This window comes from Schistocerca cancellata, chromosome 4, assembly GCF_023864275.1.
Source record: "Schistocerca cancellata isolate TAMUIC-IGC-003103 chromosome 4, iqSchCanc2.1, whole genome shotgun sequence".
NCBI classification, from domain to species: Eukaryota; Metazoa; Arthropoda; class Insecta; order Orthoptera; family Acrididae; genus Schistocerca; species Schistocerca cancellata.
This window is the reverse complement of record NC_064629.1, coordinates 58,690,257-58,717,608: the sequence shown is the minus strand read 5'-3', so window position 1 is coordinate 58,717,608 and position 27,352 is coordinate 58,690,257. Positions and strand designations below refer to the sequence as shown.

At 40.7% G+C, this 27,352-nt stretch overlaps 1 protein-coding gene across 8 annotated transcripts in view; it reads right to left on the bottom strand.

Moving 5' to 3' along the window:
- LOC126184757 (protein Malvolio) overlaps positions 1-27,352 on the bottom strand; it is a 408,032-nt gene that overhangs the window by 59,236 nt on the left and 321,444 nt on the right. For all 8 annotated transcript variants that reach the window (XM_049927300.1, XM_049927302.1, XM_049927301.1 and 5 more), the window contains 4 exons: positions 21,277-21,432; positions 20,963-21,121; positions 13,440-13,487; positions 8,211-8,369 (listed from right to left, as the gene is read on the bottom strand). In XM_049927300.1, the coding sequence (XP_049783257.1) occupies positions 8,211-8,369; positions 13,440-13,487; positions 20,963-21,121; positions 21,277-21,432 (522 nt within the window). The remainder of the gene's footprint in view (positions 1-8,210; positions 8,370-13,439; positions 13,488-20,962; positions 21,122-21,276; positions 21,433-27,352) is intronic.

Below are 27,352 nucleotides of genomic sequence, written 5' to 3'. Positions count from 1 at the left end.
TGGAGATACAATGCTCCACTACGGTCGATTTACTGGATTTGCTTGCCATACACCCACACATACAGCCCTGTATTTGCAGATGTCTAGCTGCCACTACCTATCACAAACTATGGGGGTCCCTCACATGTTGGTGCACTGGGCACATATTGTGTCTGATGGAGACAGACTAGCATACAAGCTGGAACACTTACAATCAGTATTGAAGATCAAAGATAATGGATAGTCTCCACATCACATCAGCACAGCTTCAAGGAAGAAGAAACATGACCACCCACAAGAGCAAGAGAAGAAAGAATGATTTAAGTCCAGGGCGTTCCTTCCTTACATCAGCAATATTTTGTCAAAGGCAGAATCTTAAGAAAAAATCATGTAAAAGTAATCTTTCACCCACATACAAAGACTTGTGCTCTTCTAAGTTCAGCAAAGAATGTTCTGGGATTGTGGAAGGCTGGAATCTACAGAATACCTTATCAGTGTGGCAAAGCCTACATTGGTCAGATGACATGCACAGTGTGTGAAAGATGCGTTTAACGTGAGTGCCACACTCGGCATTCGCAGCCCAGTAGGTCATGCACAGCTGAGCATTGTATCTCCACAGAACACTACGAATTGCTCTGCCACAGAAACCTTGGCCAAGACAAGATCCTTCTGAGATCCAATTATTAAGGAATCATCAGAAATATGTTTAGTGCAAAATCTCATTAATGGTGATGGTGGTTTTCAACTGGATAAGGTGTGGGACAGGTTGATTTCTTTAATTTCTTCAGAAAGGAGACATTTTATGTCCAACGACACATCTAGTAACATTCTATTTTATTAATTTTGACATCTGAATTTTAACTCTGCAAGTGTGCATTCTGACAGAAAGTGCACATTTTACCACATTATGCAGGTGCCTGCACACCACAGATGGAGCAGTATTTTAAGAGCGTGCATAACTCAACAGAGATCGCTCATGTAGTGACTGCCTTTGCACATGAGTCTTCCCACCTGTTTTTGGTAAAAAGGTAGTGAGATGAACTAGCAACCTCCAGTGCAAAACACTCGCCTGAAGATGGCTGAATGGTTGTCAGCCAAGATGATATGATAGGAAGTTGACATTGTCTGGTTGTAATCCTGAAACTTCATGGAATAGATTTTAAGTTTACCATTAATGCACAGGCTAATGTAGATCTGTATACCATTCCCAGGCCTGAGAAACTGTAGGCAAAATTGACTGGAGGCCACTATTTTTCCAATATTGATCTTGCTGTTTCTACTTTCAGTTGGCTACAAATGATCAGACAAAACAGTTTTTAGTCAGTAATATGTCATTCAGCATGTGCTGTTATAGCAGACTGCCATTTTGTGTTGCAAAAGCTCCATCAATATTTCAGAGGTATCTTGAGCAACTCATCCAAGGTACTCCAATTGTGTTAATTATTTAGATGAATTTCTAATTACCAGGATAACATGGAAGCACAACCTGCAAAATCTACAGATGTCGTTTGGGTGGTTTTAAACCCACGGTCTGCATTGTAGCCCTGATAAATGTAGTTTCTTTGAACTAAAAGGAAAGTATCTAGGATATATATCAAGTAAACAACATTAACTGGGATACAGTAAAGTTACTCGCAAACAGGGAAAGAATTGTTGGCTATCGTACATGGTGTCAAGAAGTTTCATGTATATCCCTATGGTACAAAGTTTCACCTGTTACCCCTACGACAAGCTTTAGAATTTTTGCTTTTATGCTTTTAGACTGCATATTGCTAATTCACATCGTTTTATTTTTGACACTGGCTCATAATTTTATAATTTTAAATTCTTTCATTTTTATTTGCTTATATGACTGGCATGTAACTTGGCACACGTAATCTACATATCAACTTCATAGATAATATTTCATATATATGGACAACTACTTCGTATCGTATTTGTGCAGCATGTAGTATACATGTCAGCTACAGATTATTGTAGCTTACTCTTTAAAAATCGTTTCAATAAAGACAAATTGCTGCTCAATAATACATCGTCTGACGCCACAGTCTTTGCCATTCCACTTCGCAACAACTTCGTTGGAAAGAAGCCTGCTGCCACATCTTTGTACTGGCGTTTGTCCTCACCATGGCAACCACTAGTTCGACTATCGACTTTACAACAACTTCAGTGAAAGAAGCCTGCTGCTTCATCTTTGCAACGGCGTCCAACTTCACCATAGCAACCAGTGGTTCCAAATGGTTCACTGACAGGCCTTGAGAGGGCAACCGAAGTTCATTTTCCTACATATTTAAATATTTTTAACGCTTCTTAATTGACAATAGCTGTTTAATAAGCTAAGTTTTAGTGTGTATTTATTTCTAATTCTTGACAATGTTCTTTTAACTAAGAAATTTTAAATTGTAATTCGACTTATAACTCATTGGTTAGTAATGACATCATGCAGTCAGAAGTGGATGGAGCCTCCATTATATATAGTAAGACGTGCACTGGTTTCTTCAGTAGTGATTCCAACAGAAAAAGGTTCCTACTCAATGGTAATTCAACGTTTTATAGCTTTATAACTTTATGTATTTTCTTTAATGTATGTAGCCCTTTAATTAGAGCTTTGTATACAACTTGTAGGTCTGAAGATGACCACAGTAGTGGTCGAAACCGGTTGCCTTTTTAAATAAATCGTGATCAGACTGTTTTTAATAGTAATTATTTATAAGACATTATATATATATATATATATTTAAAAAGAAAGATGATGAGACTTATCAAACAAAAGCGCTGGCAGGTCGATAGACACACAAACAAACACAAACATACACACAAAATCTAGCTTTCGCAACCAATGGTTGCCTCGTCAGGAAAGAGGGAAGGAGAGGGAAAGACAAAAGGATTTGGGTTTTAAGGGAGAGGGTAAGGAGTCATTCCAATCCCGGGAGCGGAAAGACTTACCTTAGGGGGAAAAAAGGACAGGTATACACTCGCGCACACACACACATATCCATCCTCATATACACAGACACAAGCAGACATTTGTAAAACTCTTTGCCTTTACAAATGTCTGCTTGTGTCTGTGTATATGAGGATGGATATGTGTGTGTGTGCGAGTGTATACCTGTCCTTTTTTCCCCCTAAGGTAAGTCTTTCCGCTCCCGGGATTGGAATGACTCCTTACCCTCTCCCTTAAAACCCAAATCCTTTTGTCTTTCCCTCTCCTTCCCTCTTTCCTGACGAGGCAACCATTGGTTGCGAAAGCTAGATTTTGTGTGTATGTTTGTGTTTGTTTGTGTGTCTATCGACCTGCCAGCGCTTTTGTTTGATAAGTCTCATCATCTTTCTTTTTAAATATATTTTTCCCACGTGGAACGTTTCCCTCTATTATATATATATATATATATATATATATATATATATATATATATATATATATATATATATATATATATATATATATATATGTCATGTTTATATTTATATTAAACTTATGCTGAATAGTGATACAGTCAGAAATGAAGCACGGCAACTGACTAGATTTTTAAATCTAAGATGACTAATTTCTGTGCAGAATTTAATGTACTGAAGAGGCGTCTGCAAAGATTTTCAAACGGAGAAAAATTTTTGGTAAACTCTCATTCAGAACATCATCTATCATACACAGTCTATTATTTGGTTCTCGTTTATCATTATCAAAGAAAGCAGCAGTGTAAGTAACAACAAATAGCAATCTCTTGCCATTGTTTCGCTACTGAGACAATTGCTCTTTTTTTTTATTGTAAGCGGCGGTAGCGCGCACAAAAGCAAGCCATGCCATGAGCGGTGGCAGGTCGTAAGTGCTCATTATCAGAATTCGGCAAACAATGCACAACACAGTACAATAATGCATTTTCAGCTTAGAGTGACGTAAACACCTACAACAAAGAGAACGGCACTTATCAGATCAAAGCAAAATAAGCAATCGATTCAAACCAGATGAAGCACGTGAAAAAAGGAAGGGTACCCGTATAAATATGGACGGAGCACCTGACACATAGCAATGGCTACTTGGTAAAGCTTAACTGTTAAGCTTACGACTCGAACCAAACTACTGTTGCTGTATCTTCATTCATTCGACCTAAATTGTGTCTCATGTTACAATGGAACAACTTTGTTTTGTTTTGGAGGTGCAGTCTAAAACTTTTCTCCCCCCCTGAATTCCAAGTCTCAAATTTCAGGTGCGGCTTAGATTCGGTAAAAATTTTTTTCTTGTTTTTGAGTCTCATTTTTCAGGTGTGGCTTAGATTCAAGTGCGGCTTAGATTCAAGTAAATACGGTAAGTGATCACAAACTCTGTTCTATCTAAACTGAATACGATTGATTGATTTTAACAGGGAAGCTAAAACAGCTTAGGTCTGACCCGCCACTGCCCGCACTGAAACTAGGTTTATTGTGTGGTATCGCTCCCTGTATATCTAGTAAAGCCAACCAGTGCCCTTAAATAGTGCAAGGAGTCCCGCTACCAGTTTTTTGTTAGACACAATGTCTTCAGGTCTAGTTGTCCCGAAGATTCTGTATCTTTCACTCTCCAATGCCATGCATTCGAAGATTAGGTGTAATGCAGTTTCTTCACCCTCATCACAGATTCTACATTTATGGTCCTCTATCGTTATACCCATTGTGTGTTGGTGCTTTTTGAAATTCCCATGGCCGGTCATCAGTCCAGTCACGAGCTTGATCTCTTTCCTGTTCAAGCCCAGGATTACAGAGCTTCTTTTAAAACATGGCTTGGGGATCATTACCTTACCATGTTTTTGTTTATGGACCTTTGTCCAATATCCTACGTGATGTTTCCTAAGCCAGTTCCGTAGTTCTAATTTGATCATAGCCTTGGTGATTGTCAGGACAGGTTCCGGTCCAATAAATGGAGCTGTTGCCCCCATCCTAGCCAATCTATCGGCTTGTTCATTGCCTCAGATCCCTGAGTGGCAGGGGACCCACACTAGATTTACCCTATTGCTTCCCCCTAGCTCCACCAGAGCCCTGTGGCAATCTGCAACAATCTTAGATCTTGTTGCAGGAGCTGCCAATGATTTCAGGGCTGCCTGGCTGTCTGAATAGATGTAGATGCTACGGTCATTGTAGCACCTACACTTATTCTCCTCCACACATGCCCTGATTGCAGTAATTTCAGCTTGGAATACAGAGGCCAGTTTTCCTAGCAAGATGATCCTCTTGTCTTGGATGAACCTCGTACACCCCTGCCCCAGGACCTTGGTCTGTTTTCGACCAATTGGTGAACCAAACTATGTCCCCCGTACGGTGTCAAACTGTTTTTTCCCACTGTTCCCTACTTCCAATTATTATGTTGCAAGGCTTGTCGAAGCAGTTGGGAGTTATTATATAGTGGCAGGCATTTCCCCAGCCATTCCTATATTTACCTCACTCACTACGTTTGTGTGTGATTCTGGATATCCGAATGAGATCCAGTTTTAAGTCTGTGTGCCCCAGTTGCTGCCTCCATCTTGACTCAAAGGTGAAGTGGAGGCATATCCAGCATGGCTTCCATTCCGGCAGTTGGTGTTCTGCTAATTCCACCTGTTATGGCTAAGCAAGCCACTCTCTGCACCTTAGCAAGCTCCTTAGCAGCAACCCGCTGTTCTACCTTCTTCCAACACACTATGGCCCTGTAGCAAATCCTAGGTGGTGTATATCCAGTGCATACTCCTGGGGCTTAGGTCCTAGTTTTTGCCACAAGCCCTCCTAGCATTCACTAGAGTACTTTTTGCTTGGAGCAGATGCTCTTAAGGTGAAGGGGGTCCAAGTTAGCTTCTCATCCCAGGTTATCCCTAGATATTTCACTATCCCCTTCACAGGTAGAGTTTCATCGAAGAGCTTCTTAGGATAAACTCTCAGGTCCTGTTTAATGCACCATTTTTGCACAATGTCCAATCCTCCTTGTGCCATACTCCTAACTGTGTCAGTGAATTTGCCAAGTATTACTATGACAAGGTCATCTGCGTATCCTTGGCAGAAGCATTGCCTAGAACTTAGTTCCTCAATGAGTTTGTTCACCGCTAGATTCCACAATAGAGGAGACAAAACTCCTCCTTGTGGGCAGCCTCTAGTGGTCTTAATTACTACCTTTTCGTTCATCATGGTAGCCTCTACCTTCCTTCCACTAAGCATGGCCCTGGACCACCTACATATAGTGGTCCCCAGGTCATGCACATCTGCTGCCCATACCACGGAATTGAAGGTCGTGCTACTAAAGACCCCCTTGATATCCAGAAAGATGCAGCAGAAAGATATTTCTTGGAAGTGAAGTGCTTTTTCCACCTTCCCAACAAGTTGGTGGAGAGCTGTCTCACACGATTTACCTGGTGGGTATGCGTGTTGGTTCGAGTGTAGAGGGACCCTACTTAGTCTCCTCTCCCAAACATATACATTAACCAGTTTTTCCAATGTTTTGAGAATGAAGGAGAACAGACTTATTGGTCTCATATCCTTGGCCATGGTATGTTGAAGTCTCCCTGGCTTTGGAATGAAGACAGACTGATGACCTAGAAGCTAAGTCCCATAGTGTTCACAGCCATTTGGAATGAAGACAACCTTCACTGCCCTCCAAGCATTGGGAATGATTCCTACTGCTAGGCTAACCCTGAATAGCCTGCATAGGACTTTTATGAGCTTTCCTCCTGCCTGTTGCAGGAGGGCTGGAAAAATTCCATCTGGGCCAGGTGACTTTAACGGTTGGAATGTTCCCACCGCCCACTGGATTTTGTTGAAGTTCACACAGTCCTTGGCCGATTCCCAGTCCTCTCTTAGAGTGCCTGTGAACCATTGTCTCTTTGGGGTCACATACTGGTCTGTGTTGTCTGGCAGAGCATACTGAGGAAAGTGAGTTTGGAGGAGAAATTCCCGTGTCTCATGTGCTGTCTTTGTATATTCCCCATCCTCTTTCCTCAACATCCCTCCTGGATTGGTTGGTATTCTAGTGAGAATCTTGTGAAGTCTGGCTTGTGCAGCTGTGCCCTCCACTTCCTCACAGAATGCCTTCTAGGACGCCTCCTTTTCTTGTCTGACTGCAAGATTGTACTTGACAAGGGCCTCACAATATTTAACCCATTGTCCTTTATGTCTCGCAATATTAAACAGTCTCTGTACCTGTTTTCTTTGCATTTCCAGTTTGTTATTCCACCAAGGGACACTCCTATTTGTGCATTTCCTGGTGATTGTGCAGTTGCTGCAGTTTCCCTTCAAAAACAAATAAACTGTGAAAGAAAATTATACTTATTTTCTGTAAATTCTATGAATCATTTTCAATAACTGAACTTCACACACACACTAATGAGCTAGTAACAACATAAGTACAGTAGTGAGCTACTTCTCCTACTACACATATCCCTCTTAGGGTTTGGGCAGAGCCATTTCTGATCTTCATGAACAGTGATAGTGGTTTCTACGAGGGCATGCTGAAAAGTAACGCCTCCAAGTTTTGTATGTGAAAACTCATTATTAACATCTATGTCTTTATTCATAATGTCTACATATTTTTAGCCCTCTTCCACTAGAGGGCTTCGATATGTAGCATATAACAGGGCAGTGTGCAACTTAACTATGTCGACGCGTAAGAAATACCGTGCTGTAATCTAGTTTCATCTTCAAACAGTTTGTCCATGCATGGAGCAGAATATCATTGACTTTTTTTTTGTACTTAAAAAGCTTTAAGATTTTTCACGTAAGAATTCAGAGGCATTACTTTTCAGCATACCCTTGTGCATTTGATGCCCCATGTGATATTACACCACTATCTTTTTCTTACACTAGGGAATAAACTTACAAGTCATTTGTCCAAAAGTTGGAGACATTGTTTTGTTTATGTCCTGAGTGTAACTTTGTATTTAGGTAAACTGGAAGTCCAGTGCATTATTTACCTAAACAGGTGATTAAAAGTGTATATTACATATTCAAATTGTTGGATGATTTTGCACATATATTCTTTTCAGTCTGTCACTTTTTTGCTAAATTTTGATAATGAGATTGCAGCAATAGCAACATAATTCAGTTCTATGTTCAGTACCAGTTGAATGAAAATTATTTGCTACATGTAAATCAGATTCCTAATTTTGCACCTCATACATTTTAAAAGTGTTTCATTATGATATCACTGTGAACACAATAAAACCTGAAGAATATTATTAAAGTTAATGCAGCTGTGTTAAACAAAAATATTAAATTTATAAAAATGTAGCAAGATATACCTCCATTGCAAACTGTCCTGCATATGTTCCAGTCATAGTACTCGATTGCCCAGCTGCTAAAATGCCAACTGCCCATATATACATTGTTGCTATGCCAAAATAACACCCTAAGAAGACTCCAGCTTTATAAATATCAGCATCTACCAATTGAGTGTTGTTCTACTGGAAAAAAACAAAAAAACTTATCAATAAAACAAAATGTCAAATTTAAAAAACAAAACAGATGAAAACAGGGAAGTAAATTATGCTGCAATATAGTGATGCAAGACATAAGGATCATTATGTGGCAAATTAAAGAGATGGCAATTAATAAAAGGACCAAAACTTCTTACCCACCCTTTTAGCCATTTGACCACAGTTTTGTTTGCTGTCACACTATGATGCATATAGTAGTATTATAATCCCATAACAGAGCTCTTTTGTAGCTCACTGTTTTACTAACGGTCTTCATAACAGCACTGTACTTGCACAGGTAGATGACACTGTATGCAAGTTTGTGAAATGAAGCCCACAAGTGCAAATATTATGTAATCAGTTATAGACTGTACACTGTAAATACAAAAGTATAAGCTGACAGAATTTACCCCCCCCCCCCTTTTTTTTAAGACAGTGATGATAATCTTTATTTGTCGATAATAACTTTACAATCTTGAATATCGTCATTTTTCATACACTTTCATTAATGATATCACATCATAAATACAAGTAAGATCTACAAAGAGCAGCACATTAGATACTTTGTATAAATATTTATCACCACTGATATACTGCAACTGAAAATACAGAAAAACAGTAACAGAGATAATGGAGTTCAGAAAGCTTTAAGTGAGTATAAACATCTCTTAATGAACTACTGTTTGAAAATGCCCATAAAGAAGTTTACTTGGAGTTCCTTTATACCAATTGGTAACATGTTATAGAACTGTCTTCCAGCATAATTGATACAGAATTGTCTTCCACAAGCAAGTGGGCTGTGAGCTGTAGCACTGTATCTCTTATTATTCAATATCCTATGGCAATCTTCTCCAATATGTGTATTGTAATAATGGATGTGTGTGTACATTATGCTCTGTCTACATTCTCTTTTACCATCTTAATTGTTTTAAGAACATACAAAGAGTACACACACAGTAAATTATACTTGATGAAACAGTCCCTACTGGATTGACATCTACTTATATCAGCAGTTATTTTAACAACTCTGTTTTGAAGCCTGAATATCCTATCTATGTAGACTGTGCCGCATCCCAAATTTCAATCCCGTAATTGATAATTTGTATGGATTAGTCCATAGTAGATTTTTATAGGACAGGAGGAGGGGTTATAACAAGTAACTGTTGCAACTAATCTTTTTCCAGATGTAGCTGGTACACACTGCCACGTAAGATGTTCATCAATCACAATGCCTAGATATTTATTTTTATCAGATGTTTCAAATTTAGACAGTGGCTGGTTGGTTGGATTAAAAGAGGGAGAAAGGGACCAAACTATGAGGTCATCAGTTCCTTGTTCCGAATAAAACAATGCCACAAGTGTGAGAATAAAACAAACAAGATTGACAACTCAAAACGGAATGAAAGGAAAAAATCACAAGAACGATGAAGGGCGACAAACATGTAAATGGACAAAAGGGGACAAGAAAACCATAGAAATGAAAAAAATGGGATGAAGAGATTAAAACAACAAAGAAGATTACCATGGCTGGCTGACCATGAGAATAAAAAGAAGCCAGCCACTCTGCAACACATTAAGACCTGCAGCCTAGAAGCACTAGGTTGGAGGACACAGAGGGACAAAGGACATGTGGTAAAACTTAGATCAAATGATAAAACCCACCCTCACAAATAAAACTTAAAACAAAATCAGCCGATGAGGTGTCGTCAGGTAAAATTAGCGGAAACAAGTCCGGTAACCCAAGATTTCATCACTGGGCAGTTGAAGTGAGAAAGTGCACCAGAATATGGACCACTGTCAACCGGGTACCGCACCGACACTCAGGCGGGTCTTCACAGTGCAGGAGGTAACCGTGGGTCACCCAAGTGTGGCCAATGCGGAGCTGGCAGAGGACAACTGATTCCCTGCGAGAAGCCCGCATGGAAGTCTTCCACACATTCGTAGTCTCCTTAATGACACGCAGTTTGTTGTGTGTACTGTTATGCCATTCCGATTCCCAAAGCCTAAAAACTCTACGGCATAAGTCAGAACCCAAGTCAGGTTCAGAGATGCCCAATTCCAGAAGTGGTTTCCGCGTAGCCTGTTTGGGATGCCGACATGTCCTGGGGGTCCACACTAACGCCACTGAATGACCGGACCATTCCAAGGCATAGATGGATTCCTGGATGGACGTTACCAAATGACGGCGAGGGTAGCACTGGTGGATATCTTGTAAGCTGCTCAAGGAGCCAGTGTACAGAAGAAACAATTCCCCAGGACATGAAGTGCGAGAGAGATGTCCACCAGCTCTGCAGTGAATACACTGCAGCCATCAGGCAAGGAATGCTGTTCAAAATGGCCTCTGTGGACGTAGGTGAAGTCAACATGACCATCAGCCATTGAGCCATCAGTGTAAACCACTTCAGAACCCCGGAACATGTCAAGAATCGAAAGGAAGTGACAGCGGAGAGTGGCAGGAGTAACTGAGTCCTTAAGGTCATGCGAAACGTCCAGATGAATCTGCGGCCTAGGTGTACACTATGGAGGTGTATGTGGACGGACCTGGATGGGAGGTGGTAAAGGGAAGGACTCCAGTTCAGACAGAAGCGACTGCATGCGAACCACAATCGTTAGCCCTGATATGGGCCGCTGATGTGGGAGATGAACAGCTCCGGGTGGAAAAAGGAGGCGGTAATTTGGATGCTCAGGAGAACGTGCAATGTAACTGGCAAGCAGTTTTGCACATCGGATCTGCAATGGAGGGACTCCAGCCACCACCAGGACACTGGTCACCGGACTGGTTATAAAAGCTCCTGTCACCAAGTGAACGCCACAGTGGTGCACTAGGTCGAGTACACGCAACACTGAGGGTGCCACCGAACCATGAACCAGACTCCCATAGTCAAGGCGGGATTGAACAAGGGCTTTGTAGAGCTGCAGCAGAGTAGAGTGATCTGCATCCCAGTTGGTGTTGCTCAGGCAGCAGAGGGCATTGGTGTGCTGCCAGCACTTCTGCTTAAGCTGACGAAGGTGACGTAGCCAAGTCAGTCGGGTGTCAAAAACCAGTCCTAAGAATCGATATGTCTCAACTACAGTGAGTGGATCATCATGAAGGTAAAGTTCTGGTTCCAGATGAATGGTACGATGCTGACAGAAGTGCATGACACACGACTTAGCAGCCGAAAACTGGAAGTCGTGGGCAAGAGCCCATGACTGCGCCTAGTGGATGGCTCCCTGTAGGCGCCGCTCAGCAACACTAGTACTGGTGGAGCAGTACAAAATGCAGAAGTCATCTGCATGCAGAGAGGATGAGAAGGACGGCCCTATAGCTGCTGCTAGACCGTTAATGGCCACTAAAAATAGTGATACGCTTAATACAGTGCCCTGCGGGACCCCATTCTCCTGGATATGGGGGGAACTCCTGAAGGCACCAACTTGGACATGGAAAGTACGGAGCAACAGGACATTCTGGATAAAAATCTGGAGCGGGTCTCAGACACCCCACCCATATTTAGACAGTGGTTCTAGGTTTATGTCCATCTGAGGGTGGTTATAGTTTACCAAGAACTTCATCACTACTATCTAATCCTTATTTAACGAAAATTTATTAATTATAAGACATTACATGATCAGGCCAATGTTCTCCTTATTGTTCAACACATTCCCAGGTAGTAGGTAATGTATCCTCAGCGGAGTTCACTGACTGAGTTTAGTGGCTATGTTAAGTCATTAATACATATAAGAAACAAGAACAGCCACAGAATACTACCCTATGAGACTACACAGTTGAGAAATTTGTATGCTTTTACTGTTAGGACCTTCACTTTATTCTTATAATGATACATGTGATGATCAAGACAGTGAAAACAATGTAAGTGACAGTTCAGTAAGCAACAAGCTGAATACCTACGTACTACATCTTATGAAGGAGCCCTTCTGTTTACCAAGTCAACAGATCCCACCCAATATGTGAATTCTAACTGGCTAAAGTACAAGCCATAGCAACTAGTACAACAGGATGGCTTAGCAATGTTATATATGCTCCACCAATCATTAAACATTAAATGGCTGACAAGATAAATGACAAATAAAATGCGAGTCCTGCTTGCTTTTGCGTAGGCCATGTTTCTATAGCATACGTGGAAATTTTACAAATTACAGGGTGGAGCGGTAAATTGCTTTTTTTTATGAATTCACATTTTGGTGACACTGTTGGCTGAATAGGGGGAGGGTGGACATGGTTTATAGTGACTGACGGGAGGTTTGTATTCAATTGTTGTTCCGTTGTGTTCTCTCCACGGGATTCTTCATAATGAACTGAATTTTCACCCGTATAAAATGTGCGCGATCCAGCAATTGTCTGTAAGGGATTATGTAACACGACGAACATCTTGTGAAGACGTGCTTGCAACCATACCCCATGACGCAAATGTGTTCTCTTCTGATGAGGCACATTTTCACCTCAGTGGGTGTGTAAACAAACAGAATATGCAGTACTGGAGTAACAGAAACCCCAGGCAAATTCACCAGAGACCCCTCCACTGCAAACGTTTTCTGGAAGGCTTATCTCTCGGATGGGGGATCTCAACTGGGCCGCACAATCACGGACTGAGCCCTGTGCGATTTTTTTCTTTGGGTTTACCTGAAGTCAAAGGCTGAAATTGAAAGAATACCAGAAGACATGCTTGAAAGAGTGCATGAGAATTTCAGAAAACACAACTGGCGCAGTGTGTGGATTGTGAAGGCAGACATTTGCCAGATATACTGTTTAAACCATGTAATTAGAAACTTCCATTATTGTCCAATATGGGGAAAATAAAAATAAGTTTATAAGTGTTCATTTTTTTAATTTCATTCCCAAATCTGTAATGTACCGTGTTCCACCCTGTATATTGAACTGATGATATATAAATGCTTGAAAACTCAGTTTGTTCTTATTTGTTACAAGAAATCAATTTTTATCATGAGATATAGGCATTTTATACAAATCAACAGTTTAGATCTTAAAAACAGGTTACATTTACTGTTAACTTTGGGATATAAATTGCAAATAAGAAATAATTTAAGTCAACTTACCGGAAAAACATCGTAATGTATATTGTTGCTCGACACACACTGATCATACTGTAAAGAAAAGAAAATGGCAGTTAATGGAATAATCAAAATGAGTATTTATAAAGCAAAGCACTGGAGGAAAAAAGTTTATTGTTGTTATACTAGCAGCAAATTAAATAAGAAATTTAGACAATGATGATGATGTGTGTTTCCATGTCTATCAGTGATTAGGAGCACAAGCCACAAGATAAATGTCAGAAAAGTTGTGATAAATAAAATAATTTTTACAAACTTAAACCGCATTAAGTTCTAAAAGAAATGTGGTAACAAGAAAAGCTTATCCGTTGGCCCACAGACTTAGATATTCACTTAAAAAATGTTTCAATTGACCAATACCTTTGACAAAGATGATTTTGCACTGATAGAATTACAGAAATTCAAATGAATCTCTGGCAGAATATGCACCCCATTTAGGAGGAGGATACTTTAAAGCTTTAACTATATATAGATGATCATGGCCTTGCTTTGTGGGATAAAATGTTCATGTCTCATTAAAGTTTTCGCTTAAGGACACAACATTAATGCCAATATCTAGCACAGGACTTACAAAAACTTCATTGTGCTATCAAAACAAATGCCGGATGATATTCCATGCACGCAGCACACGGTCAAATGTCACATCATATGACTTTCACAAGTTTTTAAAACTGAAGGAGCACCCAGATGGAATGACTTCTGCAGATGGCAAAATGTAAAAGAGGCAACTGTGAAGTAGTTGAGAAAGTGGCAGAATATATTAACAATTTTGGTACATAAAAACTTGGAGTCAAGGTTACAAAATATACTAACATTATTGCTGATAGTGTGAAAAAATACTAAAGGTCAGTATTGAACACAAAGTAAATACAGAAATATTGTACAGTCTCATTTAAATATTTCTAACATTTTGTAAATTTCTTTCTTTCAAATTTCCACTAATCAGAAACACAGATATCTGAATTTACTGTGTCATCTGAACAAGACACAGCCAGGACAAACGCACCACAGGCGCAAAGATACAAGCTGGTGCCTGCCATAGAGACTCGCTATTTGCACGAGTTCCACCATCACCACGGACAGCACTGAGGATGAAGATATCGACTTCGCCTCAGCCAATTGCAAGTTAAGTACAATCTGCCAATGACCGGACAACAACGGACAGAAACCTACTTGGAAGATAGAAGAGCAGTCCTCACCCACTTGGTTATAGATCATCATCCAGTGCTAGCTTAGACATGGAATGTTGTTTAGTGAACTCTTAGAAGTGAACAGACAGTTGTTGTAAACTGCATTTGCTGTGTACCATGAAGTTTTCCTACGATTATTTGCACTTAGCCATTCATGGCCTTTTTGTGTTATATTACATGCAGTGTTGCAGACTTAATCATTCAACTAGTCACAAAGATAAGTAAACCTTTTTAACTCATTTGTGTGACTTTGTTACTAATTTGTTGGAGTGTTGTAGTACCTTTGTTCTCCTATCCTGTTACCTGACCCTGCACATAGCTGTATAGTAGTGGTAGGGAGAAACTGTCTTAGTGGTGTACTGCACCAGAATACGTTTCACAGACTCGGCCTACCACAACATCAGTGGCAACTTGGCCTCCACAGCAGTAGCGATGAGGGCTTTACAAAACTGGCAATGAGGGTTCACAAAAGAATTTCAGTCAGACAGTGACATCAATATGGAGTCCATAAATTATATTGGCAGATTGAGACAAGCAGTTGTGGCATCTTGTGCTTCTAGTAACTGCCTTAAGCAAGTTTTATGAGCAGAGTTTGTGGTCTGCTACATTCTACAATGTCAGCAACACAGTGAGCTATAGACAGTCATGATGCCAACAGTAACATGCCATCAACTGTCTAATGGTGACAACAAAAGCAAGTTGAGCAATAGCAGATTGTTATTTATCAGCTTTGGCTTTTTGTTTTGGTCATGAATTTGTTTCCAAATAGTCCTTTTCCTTTGACTGCTCATGAGAATTCAGCATGAACCGGACTGTGTGTCGATGCATTGTACCTGCACTCAATAAATTCCTGTTTGGTATCTGTTACACACTCAGTAATGCAGAATGTTGCTCCACTGCACTCACTGGATTATGTTCAGCAACTGCTACTTACACTGGGAGATAAGTTACAGTCTCTGCATGACTTACAGCTCTCTGTTATTCCCCTTTCTAGACAATTCATAGATGCTACTCAGGGAGAACAATTGCTCAAAAAATTTCACAATCTCTGGAAAGGATGTGTGTGTTCAAAGAAGTAATATGTTTTTGGAAGGGCTCTCAGGATTATTAAAGTAGGTGACAGACACTGTTTTCCTGTAACGTATCCTCCGGAGTACACTGAGTGCCTCTGTTGCTTCCTATTAATAATGTACCACTTATATATCTGCATGCTAGTTTCATCCTAAGTGCCCTACACACCAGTCAGCTACGTAAACAGTGCCTATAGCTATGGCCAACTCCGTTGCATGCTCATTATACAACAGAAGAGGAAAATTTCAAAGAATAGATTTTATTTGTCTAAAGTGTCTGGAATTGGCCTGGTGACAAACTCCACATTCCCCTTCTGATTTGAATAAAGTGACCCACGATTTGAACACCACTTACAGATTAAAGAGACACTCAGTCTCTGAGCTGGAAGGTCATCATCAACATCAGTGTTTATGGGAGGAAAATGTTGCACCAGCAGTGTTTCATCTGTCACACTATTTTCTTCACAGCTTTTGCAATCTAAATTAGAAATCTAAATCCCTTCTCATGTTACACTGTTTACTACTGTGAATAGACCACAACGATCCTCTCAGCATAAACAGATTCTCTACAGTCCCTACTGCAACTAAATAGACTGAGAATCTGCCAACAACAATTATTAAAGTCATCCAGGAACCAAGTCACCTAAGTAAAAGTAGTGTCCTTGACCCAGGTTCTTGTTACATTTTCAACTACATAACTGAGGACGTTATTAAGCTAATTATCTAAATTAACCTACTATAACTGAAATCAAGAAACAATAATAAACATAGGATTCCACTGAGTAACAATAAAACAGAAAGAAAACATCATAAGTGGAACACAGCACCACAGAATCAACTAAGTGAACTATATACACCATTCAATGTAACTGAAGGTCACTTTTTCGAAACCCTGTAATTATCTCCCACTGAGATGGAGGCGTTTGAAATTCAGCTCTTAAGTTGCCTAGACGCTTCCTCTGTAATGGTGAAAAAGTGTGGCACCATGTGACATCACGCTTATGTTTGGAGGTGCTTTGAACTCTGTGATGTGCGAGGTGGGTTAACAATGTCACATCGGTACCAAATTTCGTGACAATTCTGCTCGAGGCCACCGTGGACGTATCAGACAACGGGAAAGTCATTAAACCCGTTTCTCATATTCCACCACTTCTCTCGAGGCCTCTGTGATGGAGCTCACAACTGTAACACTCAGTGTTGAAACCACACAGTTTCCTTACAGGTCACCGAGATAAACATTTCACACACACTGTCGCTCAGAATCGATACAAAAAGGCCTCAGAGGTTGGCATAAAGGGTAAAAACCACCCCTTCCCTTAGGGTATCGATTCCCACACATTCCACAGTGAGATAAGCAATAGGGCAATATCCTTGGCAACCTTTAACACTGCTGACATACCCTGGATGATACAATCCTCATCTAAGGACATTGTGGGCCTGCAACACTACCGAATGTGATCGGCCCCATCGGGAGTCTAGAATGACGACAAATTTTTTGCTCTGGTGTATAGAGTGGAAGTACTAGGGACCGTTCAAAATGATTTCGCGAAATTTGAATTTGATCCAAAGCAGCAAAGGGTGTTTATGCTTTTTTAACCCTCCTGTTCCAAGCCTTCTTGTGGCATGATCAAAGAGGAGTGTGATACTGATACATGCAAGAATAAAATGGCAAAGGGTCACTCTAGGGTCCCCCAGTATGGCAACACCCTCGGTGCTACCTGTGCACCTTTATTCGGCACTTTAAAATGTCCCTACATAGAAGAGCCATTCACTGATTCCTATGCACTGGCATGGCAGGCATCCCTTTTGACACCATCAGATTTTGCATGCGACCAGCAGGCACTAGTTTAGTAATATATTGCGGCTCAGCTAAGATGTGTTGAAATGATTGCCTATCACACTGCCACCTGGGAATCAGTGACTGACTCTCTCAGTACAGGACCGTTTTCTAAGATCAATAAAGGTGCATTGGTGGCACCGAGGCTGTTGCCGAACAGGGCTAGTGGGGGTGGGGATCTCAGAGGGACCCTTTGCTGTTTCATTAACATACGTGGCAACAGGCAATGTTACACATGTACCCTCCACCCCACGAGTATGTCAAAAGAGAGCGCATAGTGGGGGGTGTCAGCAGTGTCAAATGTTGTCGAGAATGTCATCCTGTTGCACATCGCACAGTGGACTGTCATTTTTGACAGCAAAATGTGTGGGTATCAAGTCCCTAAAGAAAGTGGTGGTTTCATTGACACACTCTATGCCACCCCCTGAAAACTTTTCATGTCAGCTGTGAACAGCAGTCTATCTGAAATGTCTTCTTTGGCCACGCAAAATCATGCGACTTCAACATTGGGCATTGCAGTTCTGACCTCCATCACAGAGGGATCAAGAGAGAGGGTGAAATGTGGGTAAAAGGGAGGGGAGTGTGATGTCCTTCCCATTGTGTGACACAACCACAGCTGCCACTGGAAATGAGCAGAATTATCATGAAATTTGGTGCCATTGTGGCATCGTTAACTCACCTTACACCTCACATCAAATTCTGGGCTCCAGTTTTCTTTCGCACATGTCGACACTTTCCTGTTCGAAGCAATTCCGTACCCAATGGTGATGAAAGGTGCCACACTTTTGCACGATTATAAAGGAAGGTCGTAGGCACCTTTGAGCCAAATTTCAGTCTTTTTCACAATGAGAGAGCATTAAAAAAGGTTTCGAAAAAGTGACCGTTTAATTGCATTTTGCAGTGTGTGCAAGTTTTTGCTGTGTTTTCCACTGTGGAAAAGTCATGAAAACTGTTGTATTCTGAGGGTTGTCAGAGATTATTCTGGGTACCTGCACCAATTTAACACAATATATATTTGGGGTTGGCTGAAAGCTTACTAGCTTGACAGTCTTTCTGTTATGCTTATCTGTGACTCAGCATCTTCGCTATATGGTGAGTAGCCATCTATCCTTGTCATAATATTATCATTATTCCATCCCAGATTTTCAACAGTGCAGTTATTGCAATAGAGTAATGTATATGGCATGGCTTGTTTCACAGGTGGTCTGGCCTCTGATGAGATAGGATACGCCTGTGACAAGACTGGGGTAGGAAGTGCTGGGTGGGTGTATTTGGCAAGTCTTACATCTGCGTCTTCCACAAGGATATGATCCCTACAACAAGGGGTTGTGAGTGGGAATGGCATAGCAATGAACAAGGATGTTGTGTAGGTAATAGAACACCCTTAAACCCACTTACCACCAACAATACCTGCATTTTGACAGTGATGAGAACTCCTCCTTTGCCCAGTATGCAGGAGGTCTCATTAGGGTCTTCAAAGACACCCTCCCTCTCGCCCCCCCCCCCCCCCCCCCAAACCTAGTCCACGAACAGACTTCCTATGCCATATCCTCACACACCCCTAATCCACCCACCGCCCCCAAGAATCAACTACAAAGGAGTGCCACCTGATCAACCAGTATCACCTGGACTGGAAAACTGAACCATATCCTTCACCAAGACTATCATCATGCCCTGAAATGAGGGCATCCTACACAAGATTCTTCCCACCCCTCCTGAAGTGGTGTTCCATTGCCCATCTAACCTACACAACATACTAGTCCATCCCTATACCACTCTTCCTCCCAATGCTTGGTTGCAGGGATCATATACCTGTGAAAGACACAGATGTAAGTCCTGCCCAATCCACCCACCCAGAACTTCTTACTCCAGTCCTATTGCAGGCTTATCCTATCCCCATCAGAGTATATCCACCTGCGAAATCAGCCATGTCATACACCAACTCTGCTGCAATCACTGCACGGTTTTTTTATGTCGATGTGGCAACCAAAATGAACAGCCACCACCAAACTGTGGACACAGCAAAACAGACTACTTAGTGGCACAGCATGCAGCTAAGCACAACATGCTTTAGTTTTTCTGAAGTACGCAAATGGGAGTTATCCTGCAACACATCCTTTACTCCTGGAACAATCTTGGCCTCAATTTCCATTAACTGGCTGACCCCACACCCTCCAGACAACAGCATCCTCTTCCTCTGTCCTATTACCCCCTCGCAATTCACTTATCTATGTCACCTTCATCGTGTGCTGCTTTCCATCAGCTCTGGCACCCATGCTACACGTGCCTAGCCCATGCACCTGTCACCTCTCCCTCCTACATTCCGAGTGAGCAATATTGCTGCCTCCCTCCAAGCCTCCAGCTACTCACGCCACCCAACCACTCTTGCTGCCTCTCTCTCCCTCTACCCATCCACCCTAGTCCAATGCCAAACTGCATTCTTGGCACTGTGCACCCAGTCAGCACTGGGGATACAGGCAGGCATGCATGCTGGTGTGTGTGGAGGGGGGGGGGGGTTGTGTTTGTGTGTGTATTTTTACTCTAGCTCACGAAGGGATTAATTCTGAAAGCTAGCAATATTTCTGTCTTTTTTGTGACTCAATACCTATGCTTTTAGGTGTGTGGTTCCCTTTGCCCCCAAAGTATTTATAAAGTAATAGGTTAATTCGTTTTGTGCTTCCTTGACTGTGGTGGCCAATTAAATATGTTTAGGGGTCCCAATAGAACATTTGTTTTGACCCATCCCTCTCTGCACATTCTCCTTTTCGACCCTGACATTTTCGTACCAGTATTAAACATAAAAAAACTTCTGCAAACTTGCTAATAACTTCCAGCAACTGGCAAGTTCAGTAAGTTTTTGCAGCAAGATGCAAGAAACTGTTTCCACTAAACTGTAGTGGCTACTTGAGAAAGTTGATGAAACTTGTAGAAGTTGACTGTTTAGGGGTATTTCCTCATGAAAGAACTTGCAGAAGTAGCTCCTGCAAACAACTCATGGGTGTTTATTTACTAGTGGACACACACACACACACACACACACACACACACACACACACACACAAAACCTTTAGAACACAGGGTATAGCAACACAAAATATTTGTAAGTGTGAATCTTTCAAGGCAATACTACACAGATCCTACGAGCATGTAACAGGCTGTCATTTTCTACGCAAACCAGAATTCTCACAGTCCAGCAGAAGAAATTGATGAAGGCACAAAACAATGATTTTATTTGATTTATTTATTCATTTAGGGACTATTTCTTACTGATATCGGATATTTCATCATGATCCAAAGTTATTAAATAGCTCAAAATATACATACACACACACAATATTTATGTATAATACTCTCTTGCAGGTATATTTAAACACTAAGTTCAATTCATGCACTTGTAACTACATAACTTACCACAGCTTCATTCGTTTTCATATACAATCCTTTTGCAAATACTGAAACCACAAAAATGTTGATGATGAAACTCACAAACAATGCAATGCAAGCTTCGATGAAGAAGTATTTATTTGCTTCACGGACTTTCTCTGGCTTCCTTCGGTCGACTTCTCGAGACTAAAAAATGAACAACAATGAAAATACTATTTCTGCTACTTAAATGTTTAAAAACACTACTTAATTGTACAGTCATTTTAAGTAACATTTATAGAAATAACAAATCAGTCATTTTAAAAGTGCACTATCAAGTGTTATACACAATTCAAACAAACCTTGACTAATGCTGAATGCAGGTACAGGTTATGTGGCATAATGACTGCTCCAACAATCCCAACTGCTTGGAGTAATGCTGTGCTGTCACAGTTTGAGCACCATGGAAAAAACAGACCTTTCACAACTTCCCCTTGATCAGGTGCCACAACAACATACTAAAACAAAAAGCCACCATTACAAGCACAGAAGGGATATCAACAGCAACACATAAATCAATACTGTTTTCCTACATACGTAGTAAAAAAATAAATGTGTGTTCTAGTTGAACAAAAGTGTTTCAACATTCTGTCAAATCATATAATGATACACCTGCTGAATTTCATCATCTTCATACAGTTGCCTAAGCATACAGGAATTATGACACAATTAAAAGCATCTATACAAAATATTGGTACTCAGAATACATTCAAATTTTTACTAATTTACAAACATAACAATCATATTTATCATTTTCCAAAGCAATAAATGCTACCTGTTCACGAATGCTGCAGCGATAGTCTATACTTGTTTTAAATGCATAAAAAGTAAAATAAATTAATCTTCAACCTGATGTTTGTTTTGAGGTGTAGAGTGATTAACTAGGCTTACCCTTACTGGAGGTATTATGTCCTCGTCTTACCCTGATCTGTAAGTCAACTTTGTAAGTCAATTATATGGAAACTGAAAGTTTAATGTGCGATATCCACTGCCTCTATCACATATCTCACATGGAGATCATGAGAATAAGAGGAAAGAAACTCAGGAGTGTACATAAAGTTAGTAATTCTCTCTCGACTCCAAACATGAATCAGACATGGCAGAAAATCGCCCATATCGGTAAGAAGTATTTCCGCCAGGCACTTACTGCATCTAAGAGGCAGCACAGTTAAACTACATAATCAGTTACAAAAAACTATATGAGATATATCAAAAGTACACAATCAGCTAAAAAAAAGAGAGAGTTTAAACTGTAGTGAGCTGTGATGAGAACATGAAAGCATTTATTTTTGTTCAGAAAATAGTGATTACAAATAAATGTTGTGACACTGAATTTCACGATATGTGCTGGATTATGGTGATTTCTTTCCTCTGTTTTAGAGGATGAGGTAATGATGTGACATCAGTAAATGTGTTTGGATCCAGAAACTTGACCTGAAAAGCATTCAGACAATATGGAAAGCTTCCAATAAGGGGAAGAAACTGTTGTATGCTCTCTAGAGAAGAGATGATCCACAACTGTTGTAACTGGTCCTTAATATCCTGGATACTAGCAATCGGCTGGTGTTAACATCCAGGATGGTCCCAAACATGTTCTATGGAGACAGATGGGAAAAATGGCAGCATGACACTTGCATGAGAGGTAGTGCACGAGTACATAGGATGTCCATGGTACCATCGGAGTTCCCTCAATCACTACCAGCTGTGACCTGAAGTCATATCCAACGGCTCCCCACATCAAGTCACCAAGAGTAACAACACTGTGTCTCTCCAAAAAATTAGAAGAATGGGACCTCTGTCATGGTTACCACCATACTTGCCAATGATGGTTACATGAGGTAGTACAGAACTGTGATTCATCGCTGAACAGAATGTGACACCAGTCAACAGCAGTCCATGCTTCCCAGTCACAGCACCATTTCAAATGCAGCTGTTTGTACAAGTTGTAAGGGGTTATGACAAGTGACAAGTATGCCTGCCCTCACATTCCCATGTAGTCCAACATCAGGTCACTGTCACATCCAAATGCCCCACAAATCTGGATATTGCATAATTCGACCAGCTGGCTAAACAGAGACACACAATGAGGCCCCTTCCAAAGTCTGTAAGGTGACGATAGCTCTGTCTCACAAGAGAACATGGCTTCTCAGTGTCCTTCAAAGTGATCACTCAACAATTCATGCCCCTCATATACTCTACCAGGCCTGGTAACAACACTAATGCTCCCTGGTGGCCATTCCCAGTGACGGCTCACATAGAATTTTACAATTAGGGTACAATATTACAAAAATAAATAGATTGTGTTTCACTACGTTGTCACAGTGGGTGACACTTAATACCGTTGTGACATTAGCTTTACCTAATGCACTAAGATTCAATATGCTGTTTACATGTTTCAGATTTCAGCTATGGTTTTTTTAGTAATGCATTTATATGACCTAGATCTCTCACTGCCCCTGTGCCCATGCATCACTGTTCCTGAATAACAAACATGAAAAGCACTTTTTTATCACCACCTATAACATTCAGATTTACAAGGGTAATAATTGTAACTAAATATAGCTATATGAACTGAACTACTTAAAAATATATAAATTTTATAATCAATTGTTTAACATTGTTAGGAACAGAACAAAAAGTGACTTAACAGTGGGAATTGGACCCGAGCTGATGAATTGCAAGTCTGTGTGCTTGACCATGGGGCTACCACAATAATACGTGGACTGCTACTCAAATATCCCTCATACAGATCTTTAGAGTGCATTTTACCCTTTCCCCTCAGATGAAATATTCTAGCCCTCCTGTTGCCATATACAGGGTGTCCCATTTATCTTGACCGCCCTAAATAACTGTTTGTCCAGATGCCAATTACAAAATGTTTCAAACAAATGTTCTTTAGCCATCAGGGGGACATCAATTAGCATGATTGCCTTCATTGTATCTTTGTTTTTTTACAAAGACATGAACAGTGGTATGACTTTTTTAAATGGCACACTGTATTTTTTATTCGGTAATTCATTTACTCTCCTAAAGTCCTATTCAAAATGTATCACAGTGTACCATTCACTACTAAATGTCGTGTGACTAGGGCCTCCCACCGGGTAGACCATTTGCTGGGTGCAAGTCTTTCTATTTGACGCCACTTCGGCGTCGATGGGGATGAAATGATGATGATTAGGACAACACAACAACCAGTCCCTGAGCGGAGAAAATCTCCGACCCAGCCGGGAATCGAACCCGGGCCCTTAGGATTGACATTCTGTCGCGCTGACCACTCAGCTACTGGGGGCGGACTACCATTCACTGAAACACAACATTATTAATTACATAACACAACATTGACTTTGAGCCCAGGATCACAATCTCGTCCATTTGATGGAGCTGTCAGAAAACAAACAAAAACCAAGTAAAAACATAACACAAAATTGACTTTGGCTCTCCTGTACCATTGCTCAGGAGTAGAACATTCAAAGGTGCTCCAAGTGGTGACCCTGGACACCGATACACTGGTGCACTCATTGAATGAAAGAATTATTTACTGCTTCCAGTGTTGCCTGCTGGAGAGAATGACAAGCAATCATGATATGTTCCTGCATGTCCTGTGGAGTTGTTGGAATATCGTGATGGACAATGTCTTTAATGCATCCCCAAAGAAAAAAGTCCAGAGGATTTAAATCAGGAGACCTAGCAGGTCAAGTAACTGTTCCTCCGCGACCAATCCATCTGGCAGGATACCTTTGGTTCAGAACACGACATGCACACACGGCATTATGTGCTGGACATCCATCATGTTGATATCACATAAGCATTCTGGTTCTTAGCAACACTTCATCCAGAAGAGGAAGAAGAATTCATCTGAGGAAGTTGGCATACGTTGTGCCATTTAGACTACTATTGATGAAATAATGGCCAATAAGCATCCCACACCAGACGTTAACTCTCCACTGACCTGTCTAAGCTATCGTGGTTTGTCACTGGATCAATAATGCATGTTCCTTGTATTTACCTGTCCTTTGTTCGAGAAGGAACATTCATCAGTAAATAGAACACTGGAGAAGAAGTTCGGGTTGGTGCGGATTTGCTGCTGTGCCCACTGACAGAACTGTACAAAATTCTGTAAATCATTCCCATTCAATTCTTGATGTAGGTGTACATGGTAAGGATGGAACCAGTGATGTGTAAGAATACGATTTACAATGGTTTTAGGAATGCCAATCTTGTGTTCAAACTGTTGTGTGCTTGCATGTGGATTCATAGCAACGGAAGCGAGAACAGTATCTTCGGCAGCTTCGTCTGTGAGTGCTACGACGACTGCGTTCTCGTGGGCTGAAACTTCCTGTTTCCTGAAGGGTCACAACAAGACAAGAAAACATCTGTCGAGAAGGTGGGTTCTTGTCAGGATATCACTCTCCGTACAGTTCCGCTGCCTGCGTAGCATTTCGCCTACCTTCAACAACTGCCTACTCTACACAACAGTATTTAAAAGGACTAAACTACTGTACTAAATGTACCCATACATAAGAAAACAGTATTGCAATTACTGTTCTGCTAACTTATATTCCCCATAGATGAGTAGTATTTCTACCTTCTCTTCGTTCGTGTACATTCTACTCGCACAACTCTTCAACTGACGATGGTTGATGTGACGGAATGACAGGTGTGCATTCTACTTATGTTTACATTTGTCCTCTGTCAATGTCAGCACTTGGATGTCTTCCATTACCCCGAGTACCTGCACTAAGTGCTGGGATCATCATGTCAATGTTGTGTTATGTAATTAATAACGTTGTGTTTCAGTGAAGGGTACACAGTGATACATTTTTGAATAGGTCTTTAGGAGAGGAAATGAATTACCAAATAAAAAATATAGGGTGCCATTTGAAAAAGTCATACCGCTGTTCATATCTTTGTAAAAAACAAAGCTACAACAAAGGCAATCATGCTGACCCCCCTGATGGCTAAAGAACATTAGCTTGAAACATTTTGTAATTTGCATCTGGACAAACAGTTATTTAGGGTGGTCAAGATAAATGGGACACCCTGTATACATTTGTAGTAGATCTAATAACTCTTTAAGTCACAGTTTATCCTCCATAGATATACCAGAAAATGGAGCCTTTAGCAGATCATCTACTTGTCATTGTCAAGTACCTGTAAAACTAACATGGAAAAGCACTACATTGTCTGCATACACTGCCAGGTATAAATAACACTTTACACAACTCGCATTAAGATAAAAGCATTACAGCTGAGTGCCTTCTCAGAGTTGATCATAGCATGGCTGACCGTCATGTCACCAGCTGACACTGGTTACTGGTTTCTAGTTATCGTGGAGAGAGTGCTACAAAACATGTTTTCATCCATTTCGTTTGCATACCATCACACATTCAGAGGGAAGTGGCATTATTTTAGTACAATTTGCAGCTCACATTCAAATAGGACTGGTATAATTTTAGTGTGATACTCCCAGTGTGCTGTAGCACATTAGCACATGATCACCTGCTGCCACTGGCCATTCCACCTGCTCACGGTATGTATGCATACAAAGTTACACTGACATCTGACTGTGTCTTTTAGGTGCATCACTTTTTTGGTCAGGCAGTGTAATGCAATGATTTAACTTTTGGCTGCTCAGGTAAGCCTGAGAAAGTGGTACCTCAGAGCACCAAGAAAATATTTCAATGCATGTGTAGAGTGAGTGTGTGTGTGTGTGTGTGTGTGTGTGTGTGTGTGTGTGTGTGTGTTGTTGTTGCCTGATACGTCTGAAGAAGACCATTGTCAGAAAGCTTAACTATGAATTCACTCTTATTTATGTGCTTTTCTGCCACTCCATACCTGAAACATATGGTGAGTGGTTACCTTTACTCCTCCCAGCATTTGTATTCCAGCGAAGACTTTCCAGGATCATATTATTAATTAATTATTATGATACAGGAAAGAGATTAAGAGAACAGCATACAATTCATATTTAACACAAAGTGCCGAGAGAAAAAGTTCAAAAGTAAAAATTTAACAAAGAAGTCATCTCTACTTTTCCAGAACCTGTTGGTCATGTCTTTGCAATAAATCCTCAATCACTGCTTATATGTGAGACAGATATTTGTAATATTGTTTTAATCGCCTACTCAATAAAACAAACTTATGTGGAAGAGAATACAAATACTTGTGAGGTATAATTAAAGTAACTCTGTACTATCCCTTCATATACAAAACAGACTAGGAATTGTTGACTGTAACACAGGGAGAAATCGCTTGAAATTTGCTATCGCAAAACTTTTCCCCGATTTGATAGAAGTGGGCACTTCCTTACACTAGAACAATGAAATATACATCAAAGGCACTACCTGACCATACAGATTCCAGTTACAAGACCAGTGT